The 23,339-nt window shown below is 34.8% G+C and overlaps 1 protein-coding gene across 6 annotated transcripts in view; it reads left to right on the plus strand.

Moving 5' to 3' along the window:
- Trps1 (transcriptional repressor GATA binding 1) overlaps window positions 1–23,339 on the plus strand; it is a 239,394-nt gene that overhangs the window by 26,998 nt on the left and 189,057 nt on the right. For 4 of the 6 annotated variants that reach the window (XM_013357335.4, XM_078016769.1, XM_040293716.2 and 1 more), the window contains exon 2: window positions 17,955–18,883. In XM_013357335.4, coding sequence (XP_013212789.2) covers window positions 17,957–18,883 — 927 coding nt within the window. In that variant the 5' untranslated portion in view covers window positions 17,955–17,956. Of the gene's footprint in view, window positions 1–14,767; window positions 14,926–17,954; window positions 18,884–23,339 lie in introns of those variants that run through there. The other 2 variants (XM_078016767.1, XM_040293715.2) reach the window with 2 other exon arrangements.

A 23,339-nucleotide genomic window follows, 5' to 3' on the forward strand; every position in this document is an offset into this window, starting at 1 on the left:
AATTATAGATGATCCTTTAGTACCTCATTCTGAAGTCTGCCAAGTCTCCATCTGTATAGCTCTCACTGGAATAAAGAGGTGTATTGTGTGGAGGCCTCTGGACATTATAACTGTACTGATTTACATAGACCAGAATGTTCGAGGAGGACCATTACTGAGGTTTTGACCAAGTTCTGAGTGAGCTTTTAGGGGGACCAGGCAGATCTGGGTTTGTTTTGAAAGGTCTACTTTTATGCTGTTAAGTTATTTTGGAAAACTTTATAACATGCTGCTTGTCTGAGAACTAAATAGTTAGAATGGATTTAGGATAGACAGGGCTCGGATGAAACATTAAGTGTGGGCACACAGTCAACAGAAGAACAGAGAAATGCCAGGTAACTAAGTTAGTCAGCTGGTTAACTCTGTTGCCTTTTCAGTAAGTTTCACTGAAATTATTCAGTAAGTTTCAATACTTTTGTGAAGTTCACCCAACAAATATTACTCAGTACCTCCTCATTTATAGGTCCTGTATAGGGCACGGAGATATCAACGTAAGGACAGTAGTAGGCCACTACAAAGGCAGCAATGCAAATAATCAACTGATAGATGCCAATTTAACTGTATAAACATTATAATAAAGGCCTAAGTAATGCTGTATCATTGATATCTCACAGATGTACATCAGTAAAGACATCTTGCATCTGAGCCTATAGGATTTCTCAGGATTTTTTTTAATTCTTCTTTATCTTATGATTAGAGTTGAATTTTTTTTGAGAAGCATATCAACCCTTTATTTTCCTCATCAGTGTGCATGTCACACCATCCTGGTTTACCTTTCCTACCCTCTCCTACTTAGAAACTTTGAGTGGATTCCTGTTTCCTACAAGTGGCCCAGCCTCATCAACTGAGATTCAAGATGCGATTGTACTAATCTTTGCAGCCACATCGTCCAAGTGGACCATTTGTTGTAAACCCATGTTCTTCACTATTCTTGAAAGGTGTATATTGTGTAGCAGCCTTTCGGTTCTGTTTTTTGCTGGAATGCTCTTTTCTATATGCTGTGCCTGTGCAATTCTTACTTCTCTCCTCTTGGCTTCATTGCTAATCTTAACCACGTTGTGTTACTTATTGTGAATAAAAAAAAAGAATAGAAATAATTGTACTTTTTAAAAGAATTGTATACATGTGGAACTCACTCTTTGCCTTCGAGGAGAGGACTTCTGGTTTGTGCTGCTCATTTTCGTGCTAGGTCATGTCTCATCCTGCATTGTAACTGGGTGGTTTCCCATGAGCCTTGTGTCTTTGACAAAGGTAGCTAGCTTCTTTTTTAGAAAGAAATAATTTCTTGTAGAATTTAAACATATTGTGTGCATAGTAGTATATGAATGAATTAATTGATTGGAAATTTTAAAAGTTTGAAATGCCCTTGCCCATAAGTAGGATGTCATGTGTACATGACATTTGGTATTGCTTTGGTACTTTATTTTCCAACCTGATGAACAAGAGTGGTTTTCTTTAAAGCCATGAACACCTCTTTGTTTGTGACATAGTGAACAGGAACCTGATTGGGAATTAAATATATCATTTTATCCTTCATGGCCAGATATTAAGCTTTTAGGAAGGGATCAATTTGCTCTGGGGTTGTGGCTTAGCGGTAGAGCACTTGCCTAGCACGTGCAAGGCCCTGAGTTCGATCCTTGGAACCACATAAAAATAAATAAATAAAATAAAAGTATTGTGTCCAACTACTTATAAAAAATAAATATTTAAAAAAAGGAAGGGATCAATTTAAAATAAATTGTATTTATTCACATATAGAATTCAGTAGTTCTGTTTAATTCTTTATGATAAGAAACTACACGACTGTTGGTCTTATCTGGTCAGTTAAAAAGTTGCATCAAAATAAGAGGCATACTTGGCAAGGTGACATACGCCTGTAATCCCAGTGGCTCAAGAGGCTGAGGCTGGAGGATCACAAGTTCAAAGCCAGCCTTAGCAACTTAGCCAGGCCCTAAGCAACTCAGTGAGATCTGTCTCAAAATAAAAACACAAAAAGTGCTGGAGATGTGGCTTAGTAGGTATGTGCCTTGGATTTAATCCCGGGTACAAAAAAAAAAAAAAAAAAAAACAGAGGCAATGTTGTAAATTTACTTTTTTCATTTTAGTAATACTTTCCCATGATAGTTCTATAGAAATTCTAGTTGTAATCCAGCAGTAAGCATTTCATATGAATGATTAATCTGAAGTTTTTTCAGCATGTATTATAAATGAGTTGCCTAATATTTTTAGGGAAATATGATTTTTCTGCAGAGTTTATGTTTTAATCCTTCATGGAATTTTAACCCAAAACCACTGCAATTGCTAATACCACTGAACCTCTTGGTTTGCTTATATTCTCTCTGGATCTGGGCTTTTCCATCTATTATTTTTTCTGCCTATGGCCCTTAGTTGTTTTCCTTGTGCCTGGCCAGCTTCTGCTCTCTTTTTGCTTATCGTCACCTTTTCTCCCAGAACTCCTTTTTGTTATACCAAATCTGGATCAGTTACCACTTCCGTGTTTTATTTTAATTGTAAGCTGTAAGTTTGTAAGCTCAGTAAGGGCAACTTTCATGTCTACGTTGTTCACAGTTGTGTCCTTAGCATCCAACTCAATGCCTGACACTTAGGTGACACTCATAAAAATGTGTTGAATGAATAAATATGATGATGATTGAGTTTTGATTGTGAGCATCAGCTATCAGAGCCCTTGCTCAATTTTGTAATATTTGCACAAAACATAGGAATGAATGCTAAATGGGTAATGATGCTGGCAGATGCACTTCCTGATTCCCAGAAAAAAAAAAAAAAAGCAAAAAACAAACAAAAACTCAAAGCAAAAACCTGTTATAAGCTTATTGGTGTAATCATTTGCAAGCTTTTCACAAAGTGAAGGATCCAGAAATGGTTATTGTGGAAAACTTTGAAATGCCTAATTTTATTCTAAGTTTAAGATATTGAACCAAAGACTACAAGAGTCCTCTCTCAAGCAGTAGTTGTAGGCACTAGAAGATATCCTTAAATAGAGCAATAGAGCTTTCTCCTTTAACTTGTTAGCACTATCCATTGTCTGATGTTTCATGCCTTTTTTTTTTTTCTTTTCTGCTCAACATCTTACTATGGGCATTACCTGCTAGGTTCTTTTAGCTCATCTGGATCATATTGATAATACTTGATTTTAATAAACCAGCGTAGGGTAGGAGTTTCTCCAAAACTACTTTTTTTTTTTTAACCCCAAAAGACAGTAAATGCATAATGGGCTATGGTTTCCATTCTTACTGACTTCTGTAATATCCTACTTCAAATATAACTTGTTTTATTTCAGCATTAAAACATTAATCTTAATGTGACAACAAGATTACCCTCATGATGTACAAACTCCTTAGTGAAGTCATTTCAATAATAGCATTTTATTTACTGAGTAGTATCCTGGTTTATAGAATAAATAAACTAGGCATCAATTTCAGGTTTGAGAAATATTGATAGCATTACAAGATACTGTTTATGCTGAAGTTATCTGTTTCTGAAAATAATTAGGTAAAACTGTAACTAAAGTGTCATTTCACAAGAAGTTCAAACAGAGATGATTAATTTTCAGTAATGTTATAGGATTCTACTCTTTTCTAGGCATTGTGTGGCTCTTTTTACAAATATTTTTTCCATCTGTGTGTAAACTTGTTTTCTTGTTTCAGCAGCAGTAAAATGTATAGAGGACCTAACCTTTGGCTTCTGGAACACAAAGCATGGTAGTGGATATGAGATTTGTTAATTAACTATTCTTGATTCCACTTAAAGCAAATCTCCTCAAGCTTGCTTAGGTGACTGTGTTCATGGATGTTATGATTCTCCTAGAGGAATTCAGTGGAATTCTTCTTAGTCATACAAACCTCAAGCAAACTCTGTATGATAAAATGTGATTATGTTATGAGTCTTCTTCTGCTTACAAAACATATGCCAAATGCTACATGGAGTAATTTTAAGGAATATTTTTTAGGTTTTCCTGCTAATATTTGTGTGCCACCTCATCTGTCCGTCCGTCTTTCCTTCTTTCCTTCCTTCCTTTTTCTGTATTCAGTTTCCAATGCACATTAAAAAACCATTTTTGATAAAGAAGCCAAAGTCTTAAGAAAATATTAACCGGGCTGGGGATGTGGCTCAGGCGGTAGTGCGCTCACCTGGCATGCATGCGACCCAGGTTTGATCCTCAGCACCACATATAAACAGGGATGTTGTGTCCGCCAAAAACTAAAAAATAAATATTAAAATTCTCTCTCTCTCTCTCTTTAAAAACAAAGAAAATATTAACCATGTGGAAAGTGTAAAACTAATACCATTTTACCTATGAACTTACATTTACATGCAAAGTGAGTAATCACTCAGCATTATTGAGTTTGTGAGATTAAATACCATGGTGTACCCATAGATTTACACAGTAAGAACCTGAGGTGGAGGTAGAATGTGACACTTCATTTAAATGAAGCATTTATTCAGCATTATTAAAACAAATTTACATATGTGAATTTTCTGAAAATCCCACCATCTTGTATTATTGGCTGTTTTTTCATGTACTCATCCAGTCTTTTGAGGTAAGTAGGTTTCTGTAGCCCCTTTACAGTTCTAGGTCTAAATAGAGAAACTACGTGAGGCAGCAAATAAATGGCTTGGACATAGTAGGTGCTCAACAAGTATTAGTTATCTTCCACTTTTATTTAGTCTTCTCTGATGGTACAATTAATATAGTGCAGCCTCATGATATTATGCATTTAGTAAGTACAGAGATAGTTGCCACCTTATTGCCTGCTTTTGTACAATTGGGTTCTTGTGCCCTGCAGCTTGGCCTGAGGAGCCAGTGACACTTTCCACTCAATGGAATGCTTAGTTTCCTCATCAAAAGTGCAACAGATAAAAAGCTTTCATCTCTGCAGAGCAACTGAGGTTTCAGTGAAAAATCTCATGCATACTGACTTTCTAGCAGTAAAGTATGCAAATCATAAGTCTGTTGCTCAGTGACTTATTACAAAATAAACATACCTGTATACTACTTCTCATTTCAAGAAATACTATTTCCAGCACTCTCTAAACTCAGTTATTCTCTGTCTTCTTCCCCAGCAGTCAAGTGTTCTCCAGACCACTAACACTTTAGATTGGTTTGGCTTGTTTTTGAACTTTACCTACATTCAACTAAAGCATTCTTAAGCAGTGCCAGTATGCATTATTTTGTAAGCCTGGTGTCTTACAAGTTTGTGAGTGTCACTCATATTGTTGTATGTAGTTTCTTCATTTACATTGCTGCATAATATTCTGTTATGTGATCAGATACTCCATTGTGTGTGTGTGTGTGTGTGTGTGTGATGTGTATGTATACAGCTTGTTAAAGCTCTTCTTCTGTTTGTATTTGGGTTTTTTCCCCCCAGTTTTGACAATTCAGATAATGATGCTCTGAGCACTGTTGTATATGTGTTTTTATTTTATGTTGCTAGGAATCTGAACTAGATGGTTAGAGTTTTTCTGTATTCTTTTATTTTTCCTTCTTGAAATGAGGTCTCTGTTAAGTTGCCCAGGCTGGCATTACACCTGCAGTGCCTCCTGTCCCTGCCTCCTCAGTACCTGAGATTCCAGGCAGGTGCCACTGTTCCTGGCTTCTGTATTCTTTTTATGTCCCCAGCTATGCTTTTAAAATATAATTTTTATTATTTTTATGCATCATGCTACTTGAACAGGATATTTTGAATTTTGAATGTTAGAGACAGCATGTTGAAAATTTTTGTAGATAAATTTATATGTGTAAATGTAGATTATTTATAGAAATTATTATATATTTAATACATATATTAAATTCCACATGATATTCATGTTTATAATATAAATACTCATGAAGACATATGAACTAATTTAGTGATTACAGTAACATTATTAATCATATAGAAACCAGGTTAATCTTTTAATGAACTTTCCTCTATGTAATCAGTCCACAGATACTTTTGATATGTGAAGTTATATAGACATTTATAGAATCAAATCAAGCCAACATGGTTTTGATGCAGAGTTTTAAAAAGTAGATTTAATCATTCTTACTTGTATGTTTATTGTATTTATTTACCAGTATATTTATTGCTTTATGCCCATGGATCTAGGATCATCCTATTTGATTCTTTTATTTCAACCAATATAAAGACAAAAATTAATGCTTTGAGTTCCTGTATGTCTTAGTCTTTTTTTTTTTTTTTGGTAGATGAGACAACTTTAGCCTTATCCTAGCATTATTCTCAGTGTCCATTTATTATGAAGAGACTCAGACCTTTCTGGAAGAGATAGACAATATGCAGAATATTTTGAAGTGTGTTAACATTCATTCTCCAGTAAGAACTTTTGAGAGTGCCTGCTGTCTCTGAGGCTAGTGTCTATGGGAGGGCCAGATTAGTGTCATCTGGCTTTTTAGAAACTTCCGTGACCTTTGCCCCAACACACTTCTGTGTAACCCTACGTAGGAATATCACCATTGTAGCCTGCCACTGATAATGATGCAGATGTGTTCTGACTTCAGATGTATTGCCCTGGGGAAGGTCTTGAGAATCCTTGATGATGTGTAGGTATTTTCATATGTGAATTATTGCATATCAGTATTTTGTTTATATAAATGCATATAAAGAAAGGATAGATGTTAATGTTTTGAATTAACATGAATAGACTCAATAGTGATATTTTAAAGTCTGGTGGCATAGATCACAATGTAAACATAATTATAATGTGGCTGCCATGTGCCTTAAAAGGTGATGTGCATGCATTAAGTGCCACATGATTGTAGAGAAAGGTATTTTTTGTTTGTGATAATTGTAGACGGCTTTGAAGAAGTGAATCCATTTTAGAGACTTACATAGTTTGGTGATCTTATTGTTGTACTAAGTGTTATTAGGCAAATACAAAGTTTGGGATAACCTAGTTGTCCTTGTGAATGTTGGAAAGATCATGTATTATCTAATAGAAGTGGAGAGCCAAAGAAATACATCTGATGGCAGTATTTGCAAATCAACATAGATTGTGTTCTTTTGTAAGTTTCTTGAAGTGGTATTACTTAATATCTATGACTGTTGCTTCACAGTTACTCATGAAAACACTGGAGAGCCGATGAAAATTGGATGGGAAACCAAGTGATCTATCACGGCTTTAGGCTCCTTTAGAACTAGTTTGTTTAATGGCTAGATCTGAGACTTCTCCGTGCCTCCACTGCCTCTTCTTTAACATGTGGATGATAATAGTATTTTACTCCAAAGATCGTTAGTCAGAATCAAAATCAAATGAGATAATGTGCTCTTGGCACAGTGTCTAGCTCTTAGTAGTAATAACATGATACATTTTTTTTATTAACTATAATTTCAGGTTACAATCTATATCAACATTCTAGATCATGCATCTAAAAAAAGTCTCATTCTGTCTGTTGGTTTCTTTCAAATTCCATTTGATTTTGAAGGAACTATTTGTGAAATACCTGAATCTAGGGGAGAAACTATGTATATTTGTCTTTACTCTGTTATGACAGGTGTCCACAAGAAGATTGATGGGAAAAAAATTCTAATTGGGGTGCAGGTGGTGAAAATCTTTTCTAAAGGTATATGTATGGCTATGTGTGTTTAGATATATTCTGAAAGTGAAAATTGACTAGATCATCTATTTAAAATACTTAACAAGTGAGCTAATTTCTTCCCTAAGTAATTCTGCAGTCTCAAACTTAAATATTAAATCGCCATTTTCTGTCTCACAGGTGAATATGCAAAGTAGGAGGTGTAGGGGCCCCAAAGAGACCTGTATGTGGGGTTAGTATCTTAGACTGGTCTCTCACTGTGAATAATCCTGAATATCTGGCTTTGTATTCAGAATTAATTTAAAATATATTCTTTGTTTCCTATTTGCTTCAGCATCTACTCAGCCTATTTTTATTTTATTTTAAAGATATTATTTTACTTCTTTCTTTCCAGGTTTTGGCTTTAATTCTTGAGGATAATAGGAATATGTTAACAATAAAACAAAATCCCAAAGCCCATTCAGCTATGGGATCTGTCTGGCCTCTCAGGGAGCCCAGTTTGGACACATGATTTTGTTCTTCTGCATCACCCAGCAGCACAAGCCACGTTAACATTAAGCTGTGCTAAGACAGGATGCAGTCCCACTCTGGGTCTGTACTAAATATGTGTTTACTGACTGAGGTCTTAGGTATAGAAGTTCTGTTATTATTTGTACATTTGAATCTGGGTAAAGACACTGATTACAATTTGGAGAAACAGGATTTATTAGTAACCAGCAATGATCATGGGAGCTTGATGTATTTTCTCGGGTATCTGCAAACTTTTGGTAACTACCAATTGGAACTATAGGAACTGTAGATCTCTCAAGTCTTTCTTTAACACATTTTCATATTCCATATTTCATGAAACTCCTGATCATATTTTGGTGTTCAACTTAATTTTAATCAGCTGAGACTTAAAGTATTGTAAAATAATGAGACAAATTTAGACAGAAGGTTTTAGATTGGTCACTATGGTGGAACAGCATTGGAAACTATAACTAAAAACATGTTAGAGCTTCTTTATGGAGTGATAGCTGTATGAATTCTTTAGCTTAGAGCCAGCATTGCGCTTAAACCCACATATGTTTATGAGTACATAATTTGGACATCTGGGGTCTTGTACATAGATGTTTTATTCCCTTCTTAAAACTCAGTGTTCTATCTGTAATCCTCTGCCATTACACATTCTTTCAAAATGTTGATTCTAAATCTTTCCTGATAAAACATACTGATCTTCTTTTAATGTTGATAACTATGCTGGAAAAAACCCAAAGCCAAAGCCAAAAAAAAAAAAAAAAAAAAAAACCTCTTCAAAACAGTCCATGTCAGAGTAAAATGTCTTAATTTTTTTTCCAAGTTAACGAAGGAATACTGTCTTCTTTGAAGATGTTACACACGCTTTAAAGTCTTGGTTATATTTCTTCCTTGAATGTGGCTGTCTTGGAGCAGCATCTCCCTCTGCATTCAGTGAAACATTAGTTTGGTGGGTAAGTGACATTATATGACATAAAGCTAAATGAGTTTGGAAAATTCCAGTCCCAACTGAGTAGACTCTATCCTCTCCAATCCCTAGGACTTTTGTGAGCTGTAATTGAGATTGTATATTTTGGGCCTTTGGGAGGGGTCTAAATTATACAATTTCCTCCAAACTTAATTTGGTCTAGTAGCCTCCTTCCATTTATTTTTTAGAAGCCAATTTCATGGGAAGAACACAGAGAAATTTTTTGGATTTCCTGTCATATTTATTACAATATTAAAATCCCAGAGAGCTTACCTAAACTTGGGGTGAACATAGGCAGAATGTTCTGAAATAATGCTTTGACGAAAACAACAATTTTTTTTTTTAACTAAGCCTGTTACCCCAATGAAGGATGGATTCTATATGTACTTTGTATTTTTCACACATAGAACTTCTCTTGTTCCAGAAGACTGGGAAAAGTGGTGTAGCCTATAAAACATACATAAGTTATTTTTGAGTATAGGTTTTTTAGAAAGATAGTTTGCTTTGGAAAATTGTATTGCATTTAACAAAAAGAGAAAAATGATTCCTCTCTCTGTGTGTGTGTGTGTGTGTGTGTGTGTACCCTGTTTTCATCAGAAGTAAAAATGATGGTAGGTGTGTTGAATTAAGCAGGTGGCAGTAAGTAGATTATCCTTAGCGTGTGTTTTACAGGGTGAAAGACATTTGTCAATACTGTTATTATTTTAAGTGGATATTTAAAAATTTATGTATAAAAAGATCCCTGGCCTCATAGAATACACACACACACACACATTCTGAATTTATTTCTAAATTACTTTTATTCCATGAACATGATAGCTGAATCCTGATGGTATTTGTGCTTGAGCTGTTGGATGCTCCTGAGGTACTATCCTTGAGCCACCAGTCCTCAGATGGGTGCAAGCCTTTTTAAACTACTTCCTATTGTGTGGTAAGGACAAGCATAGTGGTTTGTGAGTTACTTCCCAGTTTCATGAGGAAGAGCAGTTGCATATGATGGCGCAAACTTACTTCCCTTCATTTTGGAGGTGGGGAGAGATCTCTGTCATCTTTTTCTCTCTTTCTCTATCTATATAAACACACACAGACACAGTACATTATCAATGTAAATTGTCCCTATGCCTTTTAATCTTGTATTGAGTTTTGCACTCTTAGAACAAAACCTTGCTTAAAATACTTGGCTTACAAATGCCATGAAATCAGTGATGTATGTTATCTTCATGGTGTGCAGCCATTAGTCACCATAATGTTTGTATAGGTGCATCAGTTTACCCAGTGGATTAGCACTGATTGGCACTGATTTTTTTTTTTAAATGGAAGAACTGAGACAGTTATTAGTTCCCCCTGATTGATGGATTGAGTAAGGGATTGAAGTTTTCTTTTCTATTGAATGATAGATTGAAAAACAAACCAAATGAATGCATAAAAATTATACTACCTTTTAATATACTATTTTTTTCACAAAATTCTAGGGAGAACTTTAAAAGCATTTGTACAAAATTAAAAAGCACTGGCTTTTTAATTTTTTTTAATCAATGAAAATCTAATTTTTGTATAATAAACTGTCAATTGATTTCATCAATGTCAAGATAAATAGATGCATTTATACTTTTCTGTGAGCTGATCTTTTTGAACAAAAGTGCTAAGTTTGACTCTTTGCCCAAAGACCTATTTGAAATATTTGAAGTTTAACAAAGAAGTAAGGGATGAGGTTGAGTGTGGCCCAAATGCAAATCAGATTGGTCTGTTTAAATCAACAGTTGTAGATCCTTAATTTTTTTTTTCTTGAGAGAAAAAGAAAAAAACTATTTTGTGGGGAAATACATGGTAATGTTTTAAATTTGCTTAATGAAATTGTAATCTTATTCAAATCAGAGTTTTTAACACATTTGCCTCTCATTTAGAATGAAATGCAAAATAATTTCCCTTTCATTTTGATGTTCAATGATATATACTTACTCTGTTTTAGTTACTTAGTGAAATGGATGCATGCTTCCTTTTTTAAAAAAATATTTTTTTTTAGTTGTCAGTGGACCTTTATTTTATTTATTGATACATGGTGCTGAGAATTGAACCCAGTGCCTCACACATGCTAGGCAAGCACTCTGCCACTGAGCCCCAGCCCCAGCCCACATGCTTCATATTTTCCAGATATATTCCATGGAGTCATTTTAGACTTCTAGTATAAAGTCTTTGAAGGGAAAGAGCTGTGATTTTCTTCTAAAAGTGAAATGGTTAATGAAATTCTTTCTCCAAGATATATATGGATTTAGGGAGACTCATTTTGGAAAATATGATATTATTAATTACCATAGTATCTCCTTTTACCTAGAAACTAGTGTATTTGAAATGAGATATTTAAAATATAGAGAACATAGTATGATGAAATAAAAGCCTAATAAAATGTGTTTGGGCCAGCATCAAAACTCTTTGAAATAGGATATCTAAATAGTGTGCATTTTATCTCAGAGTAGGTTTAGGTTAGCTCTAGTGTCCAGATGACTATTAATGGGCTTTGTGCTCTGAAGCATATGTTAATAGAAGCGATCATTTTGGATTAATTTGATGTGAATTAATAAGAGATTTATTTGATGGGAGTTGTTTGAAGGTGATGACATTTAAATCTCAACAGGATTTAAAATGTCCCAAAATACCTTTAAGGATTCAGGAACAGTCGATTCAGAGAGAACAAATTAAATAGAAATGGATAGCAAAGAACAGGATCTGACATTGGGTTTATGAAGTTTGATGCAGTTTACAAAAAAAGCGATCTACCATTGAAGTATTGCCCTGGAATCTGAAGAAATAGAAAACATTAAACTCCTTCAGCAATTCTTGGGTTTGTGAATTGGATAAACAATGTCTCTTGCATTTTATAGTTCACTTAAGCAATCTGATTTTGATCTGTATATATGGAGTAGACAGGATTCAAGTGTTTTCCCCCCAAACCAATGAGCAGACACATATGTTCTTTAAAAACTGAACTTTCTGTTGTTCATATGGAAGCTATCTAGTTTGCTATAGGCCTAAGAGTTGACCTTCCCTTTTATTTTGCTATCACTTGCTTAATTCTTTAAATTCTTTGTGGGGGACTTGTGATCAAAAGACACAATTTGCTCTTTTTTTTCCCCTTTGTTGTTAATTTTTAAAATGAAAGCTACGTGAAATGTGTAATGAACAGCTCTGTACTCCTGGGCCCGTAATGTGGGCAGGCAGGGAAGAAAACTTATTTGGTAAGGAGAACACCATCATGACTTTTTTTTTTCCTTTTCATATTAAGCTTTGACTTCAAACACTTGAAAGTTTTATTATTTGAAGAAACAAAAAGAATGGGTCATCTGGCGTTATACATTATGAAAATGAGAACTGCTGCCTATAATAAAGGTCATACGCAGCAGGATTGAGACTGAGCTCAAATCACATAATCTTGTCCCCCTAATTTTTTAAGGTCTTATCTATACATTCTGAACACACACACACACACACACACACACACACACACACACACACACACACAAAGATATTTGGAAAGATATTTAAAAGTTTCCATTTTCTTTGAGAAAGAGAGGTTTCTTATAATCATTTTTTTTTTTTGCTTTTTAGTAATGTTTCCTAAATTAATGACAAGTAATGCAATTAAAGCCATCTTGCTTGATGTATTTAGCACACAGCTGATGCTGGATATATGCTTATTGAATGGATGAATGTTGAGTAAATGGCTGAGAGAATGGCACATGGCAGTGGGAGTTAGGCCTCCCTTAGTGGTTGGTAATTTAGAATTTTATTGTTAATCAGGCCAAAGTCTTTGAAGGTAAAACTAAAGTGTGATTGACTAAAACCAGTATAGAATCAGGAGGAAGCTTAGAAAATCTGTTCTAATGCCCTCATTACATAGATAAGGACAGAGGCTCAGAGACTAGCAGGGGTTTACCCTTTATCAATTAGATCAGCAGGATGGATCACATCATCCAGAAACTGGACACATGATTTCTATACCATTAGGTATTCATTCTTTATTTAAGGTCAAGAAACTATTAAAAACGTATAGAATTTACACTTCTTACTTTCAAGGAGTTTTTCGTCCAATGGAAGTAAATCCTAGTTCTCACCTGCATTGAGTGGATGTGGGATCTGTTTCTTTTTAAATTTCTGTGATAGTTGATTTCTTTATTTGATTATCTATTGCAAGTTATTTGAAGTAGGGATATTTTATAAATGTATGTATGTGTAGATTCATATACGTACATACATATATTTATCTATGTTTATATATATCTATTATATACTAATATGTATACAGATATGAAATATAATAGACTCATTAGTGGGTCAGTTCATGACGTCTAGATAACAATAGAAAACTCAGATCCCTTTTGCTGAGAAGCTGCCACATTGAGGAAATGATTCAGGCTCCAGATTTTTTTTTTTGTACATATTTAAACACATTTTAATCAGTGAGATCGAGTAGTTAGTAAAAATGTATTTTAAACTCTAATGCTGATTATATTGACTGCATAAATCTAAGTGGTTCCATAATAGACAGTTGATTCTCCTATTGTTTTTTTAAATGATAGTAAAATCTATTTCTAGGAAAGCAAACTTTTTGATTTAAGTTTTAATTTAGAAGGAAAAACAGTGACCTGAGAGTAGACATTCATGATTTTTACAGATGGAATGGCATATATCTCGGAATTAAAAATATTAGAGAGCCTTTTGGAGAAGTGAAACATATTTTAACTTGTTTGAGTGTCCTGGCAGTCATGTTAGATGGGCTGTTGAGGGAGCGTGTGTTCAAGTGCTTGTGTAGGTGAGAATGGGGTGAATGTAGATGATGCTCTCTCTTCCCCAGAGAACAGGTTTTTATCTCACATTTCTGTACAGCACTTCCACGGGTGATCTGGAGCCTTATCGTTGTTCACACCCTCTTCTTCCAGTTCACTTTCAGCTCCAGTATCTAAAATGGCTGTTTATAGTGGACCTATTCTAACTGGTATTTTGAACTTCAAATTTTTGAAGTTTGAACTTTTCTTTTTCTTTTTGTTATATTCTACAGCATGACATTCTTTTTTTTCTGATTATGTCTTTTATTATTATTTTTATTATTGGTTGTTTAAAACATTACAAAGGTCTTGACATATCATATTTCTTACATTTGATTCAAGTGGGTTATGAACTCCCATTTTTACCCCTTGTACAGATTGCAGTACCACATCGGTTTCACACTTGTAGTTTGAACAAGGTATTTTGCTGTGGAGTAGTGACAAAGTTTAAAATAGAATCCCAAATCTGATGACTAAGGTTCATTTTTGTGGTCATGTATTTTAATCACTTGAAAATTTTCCCTGTAAAAGCCATTGCTAGTATTAACAAATTAAGACCCTCCCTTCCCCATGTAGGTAAGTATCATAGTCATTAGGGTTGAGGGGATTTTGAGGTCAAATAACTACACCGACAGTCTAATGTGAAAATGACTTCTTGTGCTTGTAATCTTTTCTATCATCTTCCTCCCCCTGCTGCTTTATTAAAACTCAGAGGAGGAAAGAATCCTGCTCAAAGTCTGCTCATGCTTTTATCAGATATTTTCCAAGTCGTCCACGGTGCTGGCATATTAATGTATTTTAGGTGTGATACATTAAAATACGTTTACATCATTTAGGAAGGAAATATTATTTTTTTGCTTTGTTTTGCAGATGTACAGATCAGCTCTCAAAATGTCTTCTGTGCCCTCCGAGCGTCTTCTAAGACAATTGCATTAGCTTCCTGCTAGTTGACTAATAGAATTAATAATTGTAAAAAGCACTCTAAAGCCACATGCCTTATGAAGTCAATGCTGGGTATGATTTTAAAAGTATGTGATCTATTTTTTCAAGTGAAAATGTTAACTGGAAAAGTTCTTGGCACTCAGGAAAACATCGTGCAATCTGTTATTTGTCTTAGAGATAATAACTGGAGGGTGGCTACAGCCTTACGGTATCTAACTTATGACTTGCTAGGGGAGTTCCTTCCACTTAGAAGTATTGCAAATGTGCTTATATTTACATAATATGTCACTCTGAAAAATTATGATGATATAATTCCAGTAAAAATTATTTTTCTATAACTACTTCAAAGTATAGTCAAATAAATTAACCCCATTTTTTATAAAACAGCAACTGAAAAAAAAACAACAACAAAAAAACCCAAAATCCATGCCCCTGCCCCCACAACACAAAAAAACCCAAGTGACCTTTCTGATACTTCTTTGAAGTTTTAGCAGTTTAACATTCTTTGCAATGTATATTATTAAGGGCTGCATTCAGCATAAGGAGTCAGTGAGTCACCCACATTCTAAAGGTCTGTTCTTGGGTGAAAGAAGAAAATGAAATTTGGAAAGACGATAATTTAATTAAGTCATATTTTCTCTCAGGCTCTAAAGATGCTGGGTGACTAGTTTCTAAACTTTGGCCCATTGTATCTTTTCATGATTACAGTAAATCAGTGAGATCTAAAACTATTCTTTGTTCAGAAAAACAAGTTAATTTTTTCGTTATTACCACATTGAGATTTATTCACTCTTAGTATTTTATCTTAGTTTCCTGGCTATTTACAAATGTTGCCATTTCTCCAGTTTTCTTGACATTAATATAGGGCCACAAACCATTTTCTCTTCATTTTGATGGAAGGATAACCGTAATGAATAATAATAATAATAATAATAATTAGTATTATTATTTTGACACAATTCTTCAGACATTATTTCTTCAATTTAGGGTTTTGGAATTTTAACTTTTTTTGTGTACCCTTATTTTTAATTAGATGAGTCATTGCTAGATTTTAGTCATGTTAAGTAGAAAATGTTAAAATACGAATGATATAGTAAGTATTAGCTGAAGAAAAGATTATATAGTAGTAGTTACTGAAGAAATGGTGTGTAATGGTCTTCCATATGTTGTTACAAGTTCCCAAGTTGGTGCAGTCACTTCTTAGAGGAAAATAGAAGTCTCCTAAAACTTTATCATCAACACTTAAGATCTTGATGTGCAAACATTATAAATATAGCCAGCAAGTGTTTCCTTTAATATTCTGGCTTTTGCGTTTGTGTATGTGTGTGTAAGCACACTAGGAATGGAACCCAGGGCCTCATGGATGCCAGGCTGGTGCTCTAACACCGAGCTACAACCCAGCCCAGTGTTTCCTTTCATAATGAAGATTCCCTGGCTTTCTTAATTTTAGGCCTACTGGGTGACACCAAAGGGAGGAACACATCCTCTTTCTTCCCAGAGTAAGATGGTAGATTGGCATTGCCTCATGATGTCAGTTAAAGCTTCAGTCTTTATCCTATAATTTCCTTTTTGTTCCGAGAGGGAGAGTCCATGGATATTTGGTAAATGAAATTATTGATATATAAGAAGTATACTTTTTGAAGTATAGGCGTTTATTCATATTATTCACTAAAGTGGATTTTTACTTCATAAATGATTCCTTATATAGCTAGTGCATTATCCTTATTCAGTGATTCACTTTATAAAAATTTAGTTTGACCAGCTTTTCAGAAACACAGGTACACCCATCTATCCCAAGCCAGTGTGGTTACTTAGCGCTCGTGAGAAACTATAGGTGAAAACGACTACACCATGTTATTAACTTGGATTTTCCCAGCACATTTTGGATAACAGTGGTGGAACTAACTCTGATAAATTGGTCCTCACAGCAGAGTTGGCTACTAGAAAAGGCTTGTTTTATTAGAAAGTCACAGGTGGAATTTCCCAAAAGACATTTGGGGTGATGATGTAGATAGCACTTGATAGATTTTCAGCTGAGTACTTGAGGAACAGAGGCCTCGGAACTCCATCCATGACTTGCTTTTGTTAGTGTATTCTTTACTTGACATGACACAATTTCTTATTTCTCTTTGATTTCTGAGTCATTAGACCCTTATAGAGGAATTTGTCATAGCATTCTAATCTTTAACTTACTCTCTAATACCACTAACTTGAAAGGCACAGTTGAGTGAACCTAGAAAGGGAAACCCTAGCAAATTGCTAAGATTTTGCCATTTTCAGTTACAAAACAGCAGTGTCACATGGTTCAGCCTATTGTTTTGCTTTGGTCACTTTGCAGTGTGCTGCTCATAATTGGTAGACCTGGTACCATTCCTCCAGGTGTGCATAGCAACCCAGGGCTTCCTTCGCTTCCCCATCATGCTAGTGACAGTACTAGTGAAACCTGACCTGATCACTATGATGCATGCTGGGTCCTCATTCTGACTTTCAGGAGAGCCCCAAATGTGTCTTAAGCATTTCTTTTCCCTTCTTTTTTGCAAGTAATGGGGGCAGTTTTCCTCTGTTTATAACTTGGCCGTTTCTGTCTTTGAGGATATTTTGGTTGAAACTGTATTTATGTCCTGGTTACACAGTGTAACAATATTAAATTCCAATTTATGATGTTTATATATACATATATATTTAACATATAAACATGCAATATGTATTCTATAAACATAAACATAAATGTTATATGTAATATATACTGTATAAATTTGTAAGTGTGTGTATATATCATCGAGTATAACTGAAGAGAAAACTTGGGAAAGATATGTGGAAGAAAAGAATAATAGGAAGGATAGTGCCAATAATAATAGCGAGTCCTTTAATATTTATAAAACTCTTTAAAATAATAAATAAGGCCAGTCTTTGTGACGAAAATAATTCGAAATGTAAATTGTTTGCTTTAGTCTCAAGTGTTTGCTATTTTTATGACTGATTTTTCTCCTAGAGTAAGTATTTTATTATGTACCTTAGAAAACCTTGAATAGAATAAGAAAAATATTCTAGATTTGATTACATGTCTGAAACTTTCAGATAACTCAGTATCTGCTTCTTCCCTCTATTTTCACAGATATGGTCCGGAAAAAGAACCCCCCTCTGAGAAACGTTGCTAGTGAAGGCGAGGGCCAGACCCTGGAGCCGATAGGTACAGAAAGCAAGGTATCTGGAAAGAACAAAGAATTTTCTGCAGATCAGATGTCCGAAAATACGGATCAGAGTGATGCTGCAGAACTAAATAATAAGGAGGAACATAGCTTGCATGTCCAAGATCCGTCTTCTAGCAGTAAGAAGGACTTAAAAAGCTCAGTCCTGAATGAGAAGGCTGGCTTCAATTATGAAAGCCCCAGTAAGGGAGGAAACCTTTCCTCCTTTCCACATGATGAGGTGACAGACAGAAATATGTTGGCTTTCTCATCTCCAGCTGCTGGGGGAGTCTGTGAGCCCTTGAAGTCTCCTCAAAGAGCAGAGGCAGATGACCCTCAAGATATGGCCTGCACCCCATCAGGGGACTCGTTGGAGACAAAGGAAGATCATAAGATGTCACCAAAGGCTACCGAGGAAACAGGGCAAGGGCAGAGTGGTCAAGCCAATTGTCAAGGCTTAAGCCCAGTTTCAGTGGCCTCAAAAAACCCACAAGTGCCTTCAGATGGGGGTGTAAGACCGAATAAATCCAAAACTGACTTACTGGTGAATGACAACCCAGACCTGGCACCTCTGTCTCCAGAGCTTCAGGACTTTAAATGCAATATCTGTGGGTATGGTTACTATGGCAACGACCCCACAGATCTGATTAAGCACTTCCGAAAGTATCACTTAGGACTGCATAACCGCACCAGGCAGGATGCTGAGCTGGACAGCAAAATCTTGGCCCTTCATAACATGGTGCAGTTCAGCCATTCCAAAGACTTCCAGAAGGTCAACCGTTCCGTACTTTCTGGTGTGCTGCAGGACATCAATTCTTCAAGGCCTGTTTTACTAAATGGGACCTATGATGTACAGGTTTGTGCTTTATGTTGTGACCTTCTTGTACAGGAAGAGTTATTAATAATGAAATGTGAATTCTCCTATGCATGTTAAAAGCAAGGTCCCAATACTAGGCTATCTCTCTAGATCCAGCTGAAGAGGTGCATGCCCTTCATAGTTACATCATCCCAGAGTGTGTCAGAGTTGTTGTTATCCTCTCTCTCTTCATGGAAACATTCCCAACATTTCTATTAGGTCAGGAAAAGTCTTTGCATGGAATTAGCTAAGCTTCATATTTCTGAATATACTTCATGGTAATTGGATGTTTTCACAGTCTTACCTAAATGGCACTAATCTTTATGGTTGTACTTACTAATAATTCATGCCTTATCCTACTTTTAGATTATAAGGCCTCTGGGATAGTCTTTCCCAGAGAAGATCTTTCTTGTGTTTTGGATTAGGACTTGATTTTTCATTTAGCCTGACTAGGTTTGGGTCCTATTGATGGTCATGGGGTACACTCCTGGAAATGAAAATTTGAAAATACCATTTTAAATTGATTAAAAAAAATCCATGTGATTGTAAGTAGTAGGGATACCAGTATAACCTTTATGTAGGCCAATAAAGCATTCCATTCTGTATTTAAGGAAAATGGTAATAACTTATGAAAGCATTTAGTAATGATTTAAATTTATACTTTTATTAAAACCAGAATACCTTTTTGATCTCCTTTTCTGTCTTTAGTCTATGGCATATGTGAATTAAAAAAAAAATTGTTAGCATTTTCAATAGAATAAAATGTGGAACTAAATCTCAGAAAAATGTGTTCATTTAACTTTTGCAATTTTAGCATAGTCAAAACTCATGCTCCGCTAGAGAAAATGGTAGTGAGTTTTGTTTGTAGATTTTTGTTGATTTTTATTATATTATTAGGCCAGAGGATTTCAAAACATTAGGTTTCATATTAAACTTTTTTTTTAGGAGTGGTTGATAGAAATACCAGAGAACTAATGAGATCACATCACACTTACTTGACCTACTAAATCTCTTGAAATATCAGTCATTTTTATCAAGTTCATAGCCATAGCAGATCTCCCTTAGACCTTTTATTCTATTGAAAATGCTAACAATTTTTTTTTAATTCACATATGCCATTATTGATCTAATGCCAATTAAGAAAGACAGGCAAAGGGTTACAAATAACAGGTAGTGAAAATATTTTGCAGTACTTGTAGAGAAAAATCAGAAGAGAAATTTCTGAGTCCTTTAAATGTCAGAATGGCAATCTTAATGCTTTAAGGGACATATGAAGAAGAACTCTTAAAAAGTCAGTTTCATCTTTGGTAGAGCTCTCTAAAAATTCCATCTTACTTTGTGAATTTCCACAAATAGAATTATTTCTGTGGAGCAGCAAATTAAGCCAACATAGTTATTATGCATGAAAGCTACATGCTTTGAACTGCTGTCTTATTAAAGATCATTTCACTGTCTTATGTCAGATACACTCTGCTGTCAAACTATGATTGGAAAGCAAATACGTGTTTTAGATAAAAGGGTTGGAAGTGAATAATGTCAGTATGTGAAACGGTGTTTTATAATTAGCAAGTAATATGATGTTAATACCTGGATTTCCGGCAGGAGTTTCAGTTTGTTCACTCTGGGGATAACTTCTGAGGGAAGCTGATCTCGGCTGTCAGGAAGGCTCTAAAACGAAGATTACTAAGGCCTATAGTTTGGAAGAATTCAGAGTTTTAAACACACTTCCATTTCCCCCAAACAGTTATTTGTTAGGTTCTTAGTTATTTATAGTAAAGTTTATGTTTGGGTAGAACACTTTTTCCTGGGCAGTGATTTTAGAAATAAAACAGATGTGTGAGCTATCTGAGTTTGAGCTAATAGAACTAGAAATAAAACAGCTGATCCCAGACTGGGCTGTGTACTAAATCCTTGCAGCACACACAGTAAAGAAGACAAAAAGTAGTAGGAAAGAACATGCCAGAAGATAATCTTGTTAAGATCAATTTTCTTTTTCCAAACTAATGTTGCTAGAAATAGAAAAAGAGCAATCTGAGGAAAAAGTGGACGATTATTGCAAAGAAATGATTGGGTTTCAAAAGAAGTCCAAAGAAAGTTAACTTCAGTTTATAAAAAGAACACTAAATATACTGGTTGGTGAAGTGCTGAATTTGAACACTTTGCACCTACACCAGAATTGATGCAGAAACGTGTCTGAAGATAAGTAACTTATTAGTGAGTTTCTGTTGCCATGAATATTGAAAGCTTCTCTATGTGCATAAAACTCAATAATAAAAGTACATCTGAAATTCCCCCCTTTTACCCCCCCTTTCACGTGTTTGTGCTGCCAAAATACTTTTTGATAGGTTCTTTCTTTGGAACTTGGGAGATAAAATGCTGACTATAAAATTTCTTTAATGCAGTTTTTGATCAGACATATATATATAGTAAGTGGATGACCTGTATGTATGTTGACCAAAAAAAAAAAAGATGTTTGTAAATATTACAGATGAATAATCATTTCATTTCAGGTATTATTTATATAGATCTATAATTTAAGCTAATTGAAGAAATACATGAACAATTCATTAATCTTTTTCAGTTGAACTTGCTTTTTAAAGATATCTTCAGAACAGTTGGTAGTTAATGATAGATTTATGGCATTTTAGGCCAAGGGGGCAAAAAAAGAACAGAAGCCAGAAGTAAAGGGCTTAAAGAACTCTGTGTCTTTGATCTATATTTTGGTTTGACATGGATGGTTTGAACCGACTTGAATGTCAATATGAGATATGTAATTGGGAAAAAAGAAGTAATTTAAATTAATCCTAGTATTTTAAAATTATAAATTCATAATTATAATGTTTGGAGAATAATTGAAATTTAGATAATATCTAATTGTCACTGATAAAATCCACCTCTGTGTAAATTGTATCACGAATAACAGGTCAAATACAATTTTGTAAAAACAGTGTCAACAATATTTCTTTGTACTGCATAGTAGAGGAGGATCCCACATGATAAAGGAGGTCACCTGGAATAGCCATTGTAAAACCAGGACTTTTTTGCTTGGTCTTTGGAATTCAATGTCTCCCCCATGCACCTTGAGATAGCATGCCCAGCCCTGACATCAAAAAAGGTGTTATTTCTTTACCAACAAAAGCAAGAAAGGATGCAGTAGCTAGCTGAGAGGTAATTGATTTGACCAGGATGATTGTTTCCCTATTTTTTTCACGTTCCCTCAGTGTTTATCAATTATTGTGCTTACATTTTAAAAATAATGAATATGGCACGATTGGTACACCCTTCATGTAATTTTTACTATCTGTATTCAGCCTTTGAGGCTCACATGTAGATGAATAATAGGACAAGAGATTGAGTTCTTAAAAAAGTAATTACAGCCTCTTTCTTTTTAATCTGCTTTATTATGCTTATATTTAAACCATCCCTGAATGGAGGCCTGCATTAACAACACGGACGCGCTGTTTCATTAGGGCTTAATGTGCTGTGCATTAGGGTGTTTGCATCATCTTTACAGGGGAGCTTTTAGCCCTCAGATCAGGTTATAAAAGTAGGAGGCCTGTCAAGTTGTGCTTCCCACGGGAAAGTGTTTACACTATCCTAAGTTGGTAAATGCTCATGGTGTATATGTTGCCTTTCTGTGTTTGTATACCTTCTCTAGCATTCTGAATTATTCAGGAGTCTAAGAAGGTAGTCACTGGATTGTAGCCATTAAATTCATTTTGACCCTTCACGAAATTTTAAGGTTAATAGAAAATTGCCTTATTAACTTTACAGGGGCTACCTTGTATTTGAACTAGGAAAACTACATTTCTGTGTTATAATTTTTTTTTTTAAATCAGAGTTGCATAGCATAGCATGTCATGTTAAGAACAGGAAGAATAAATTTTTAGAGATAGGCCCTTGTCCTTGTATTTTTAATATATTTAACTGTACGAGTTTTACAGATCCTTAAAATACAACACTACATTCATTTGAACAGGAGATTACAGTTAGGTTTGAAAAAAGAAAAAAAAAATCAGGGAACATTAATCTCATTGTGGTTTATTTTGACTTGTCCTGAATTTTCCTTCCAAATATTTATTTTTTGCTTTGGAGTTTCCTTTGATCTGGAGTAGGAGGGAAGTTGTAGATCTTAGCAGGTTCTGTTTCTTTGTTTTTTTGAGTCGAGGACAATTGCACTTTAGAAAAACTGGTGAATGAGACTTTAATCAATTCAGACTGTCTATAGAGTGCAGAATGTTTGGCATAGAACCCATGCTTATTTTCAGGACTGTGTCTCTTTAACAAGTAATAAAGTGTGCAAAATAAAACATATGCTCACCCCAAGGCCATAAAGCAAAGCAAAATTATGGCATTTACCAGGTTATTTTCATCAGTGGCGATGGCCGAGCTGGATAATGTAGCCACCCGGGGAGGAGTAGTGGACCATCTTAACTAATCCCTTTACCTGCTCCAC

Source organism: Ictidomys tridecemlineatus, chromosome 7, assembly GCF_052094955.1.
Source record: "Ictidomys tridecemlineatus isolate mIctTri1 chromosome 7, mIctTri1.hap1, whole genome shotgun sequence".
NCBI lineage: Eukaryota > Metazoa > Chordata > Mammalia > Rodentia > Sciuridae > Ictidomys > Ictidomys tridecemlineatus.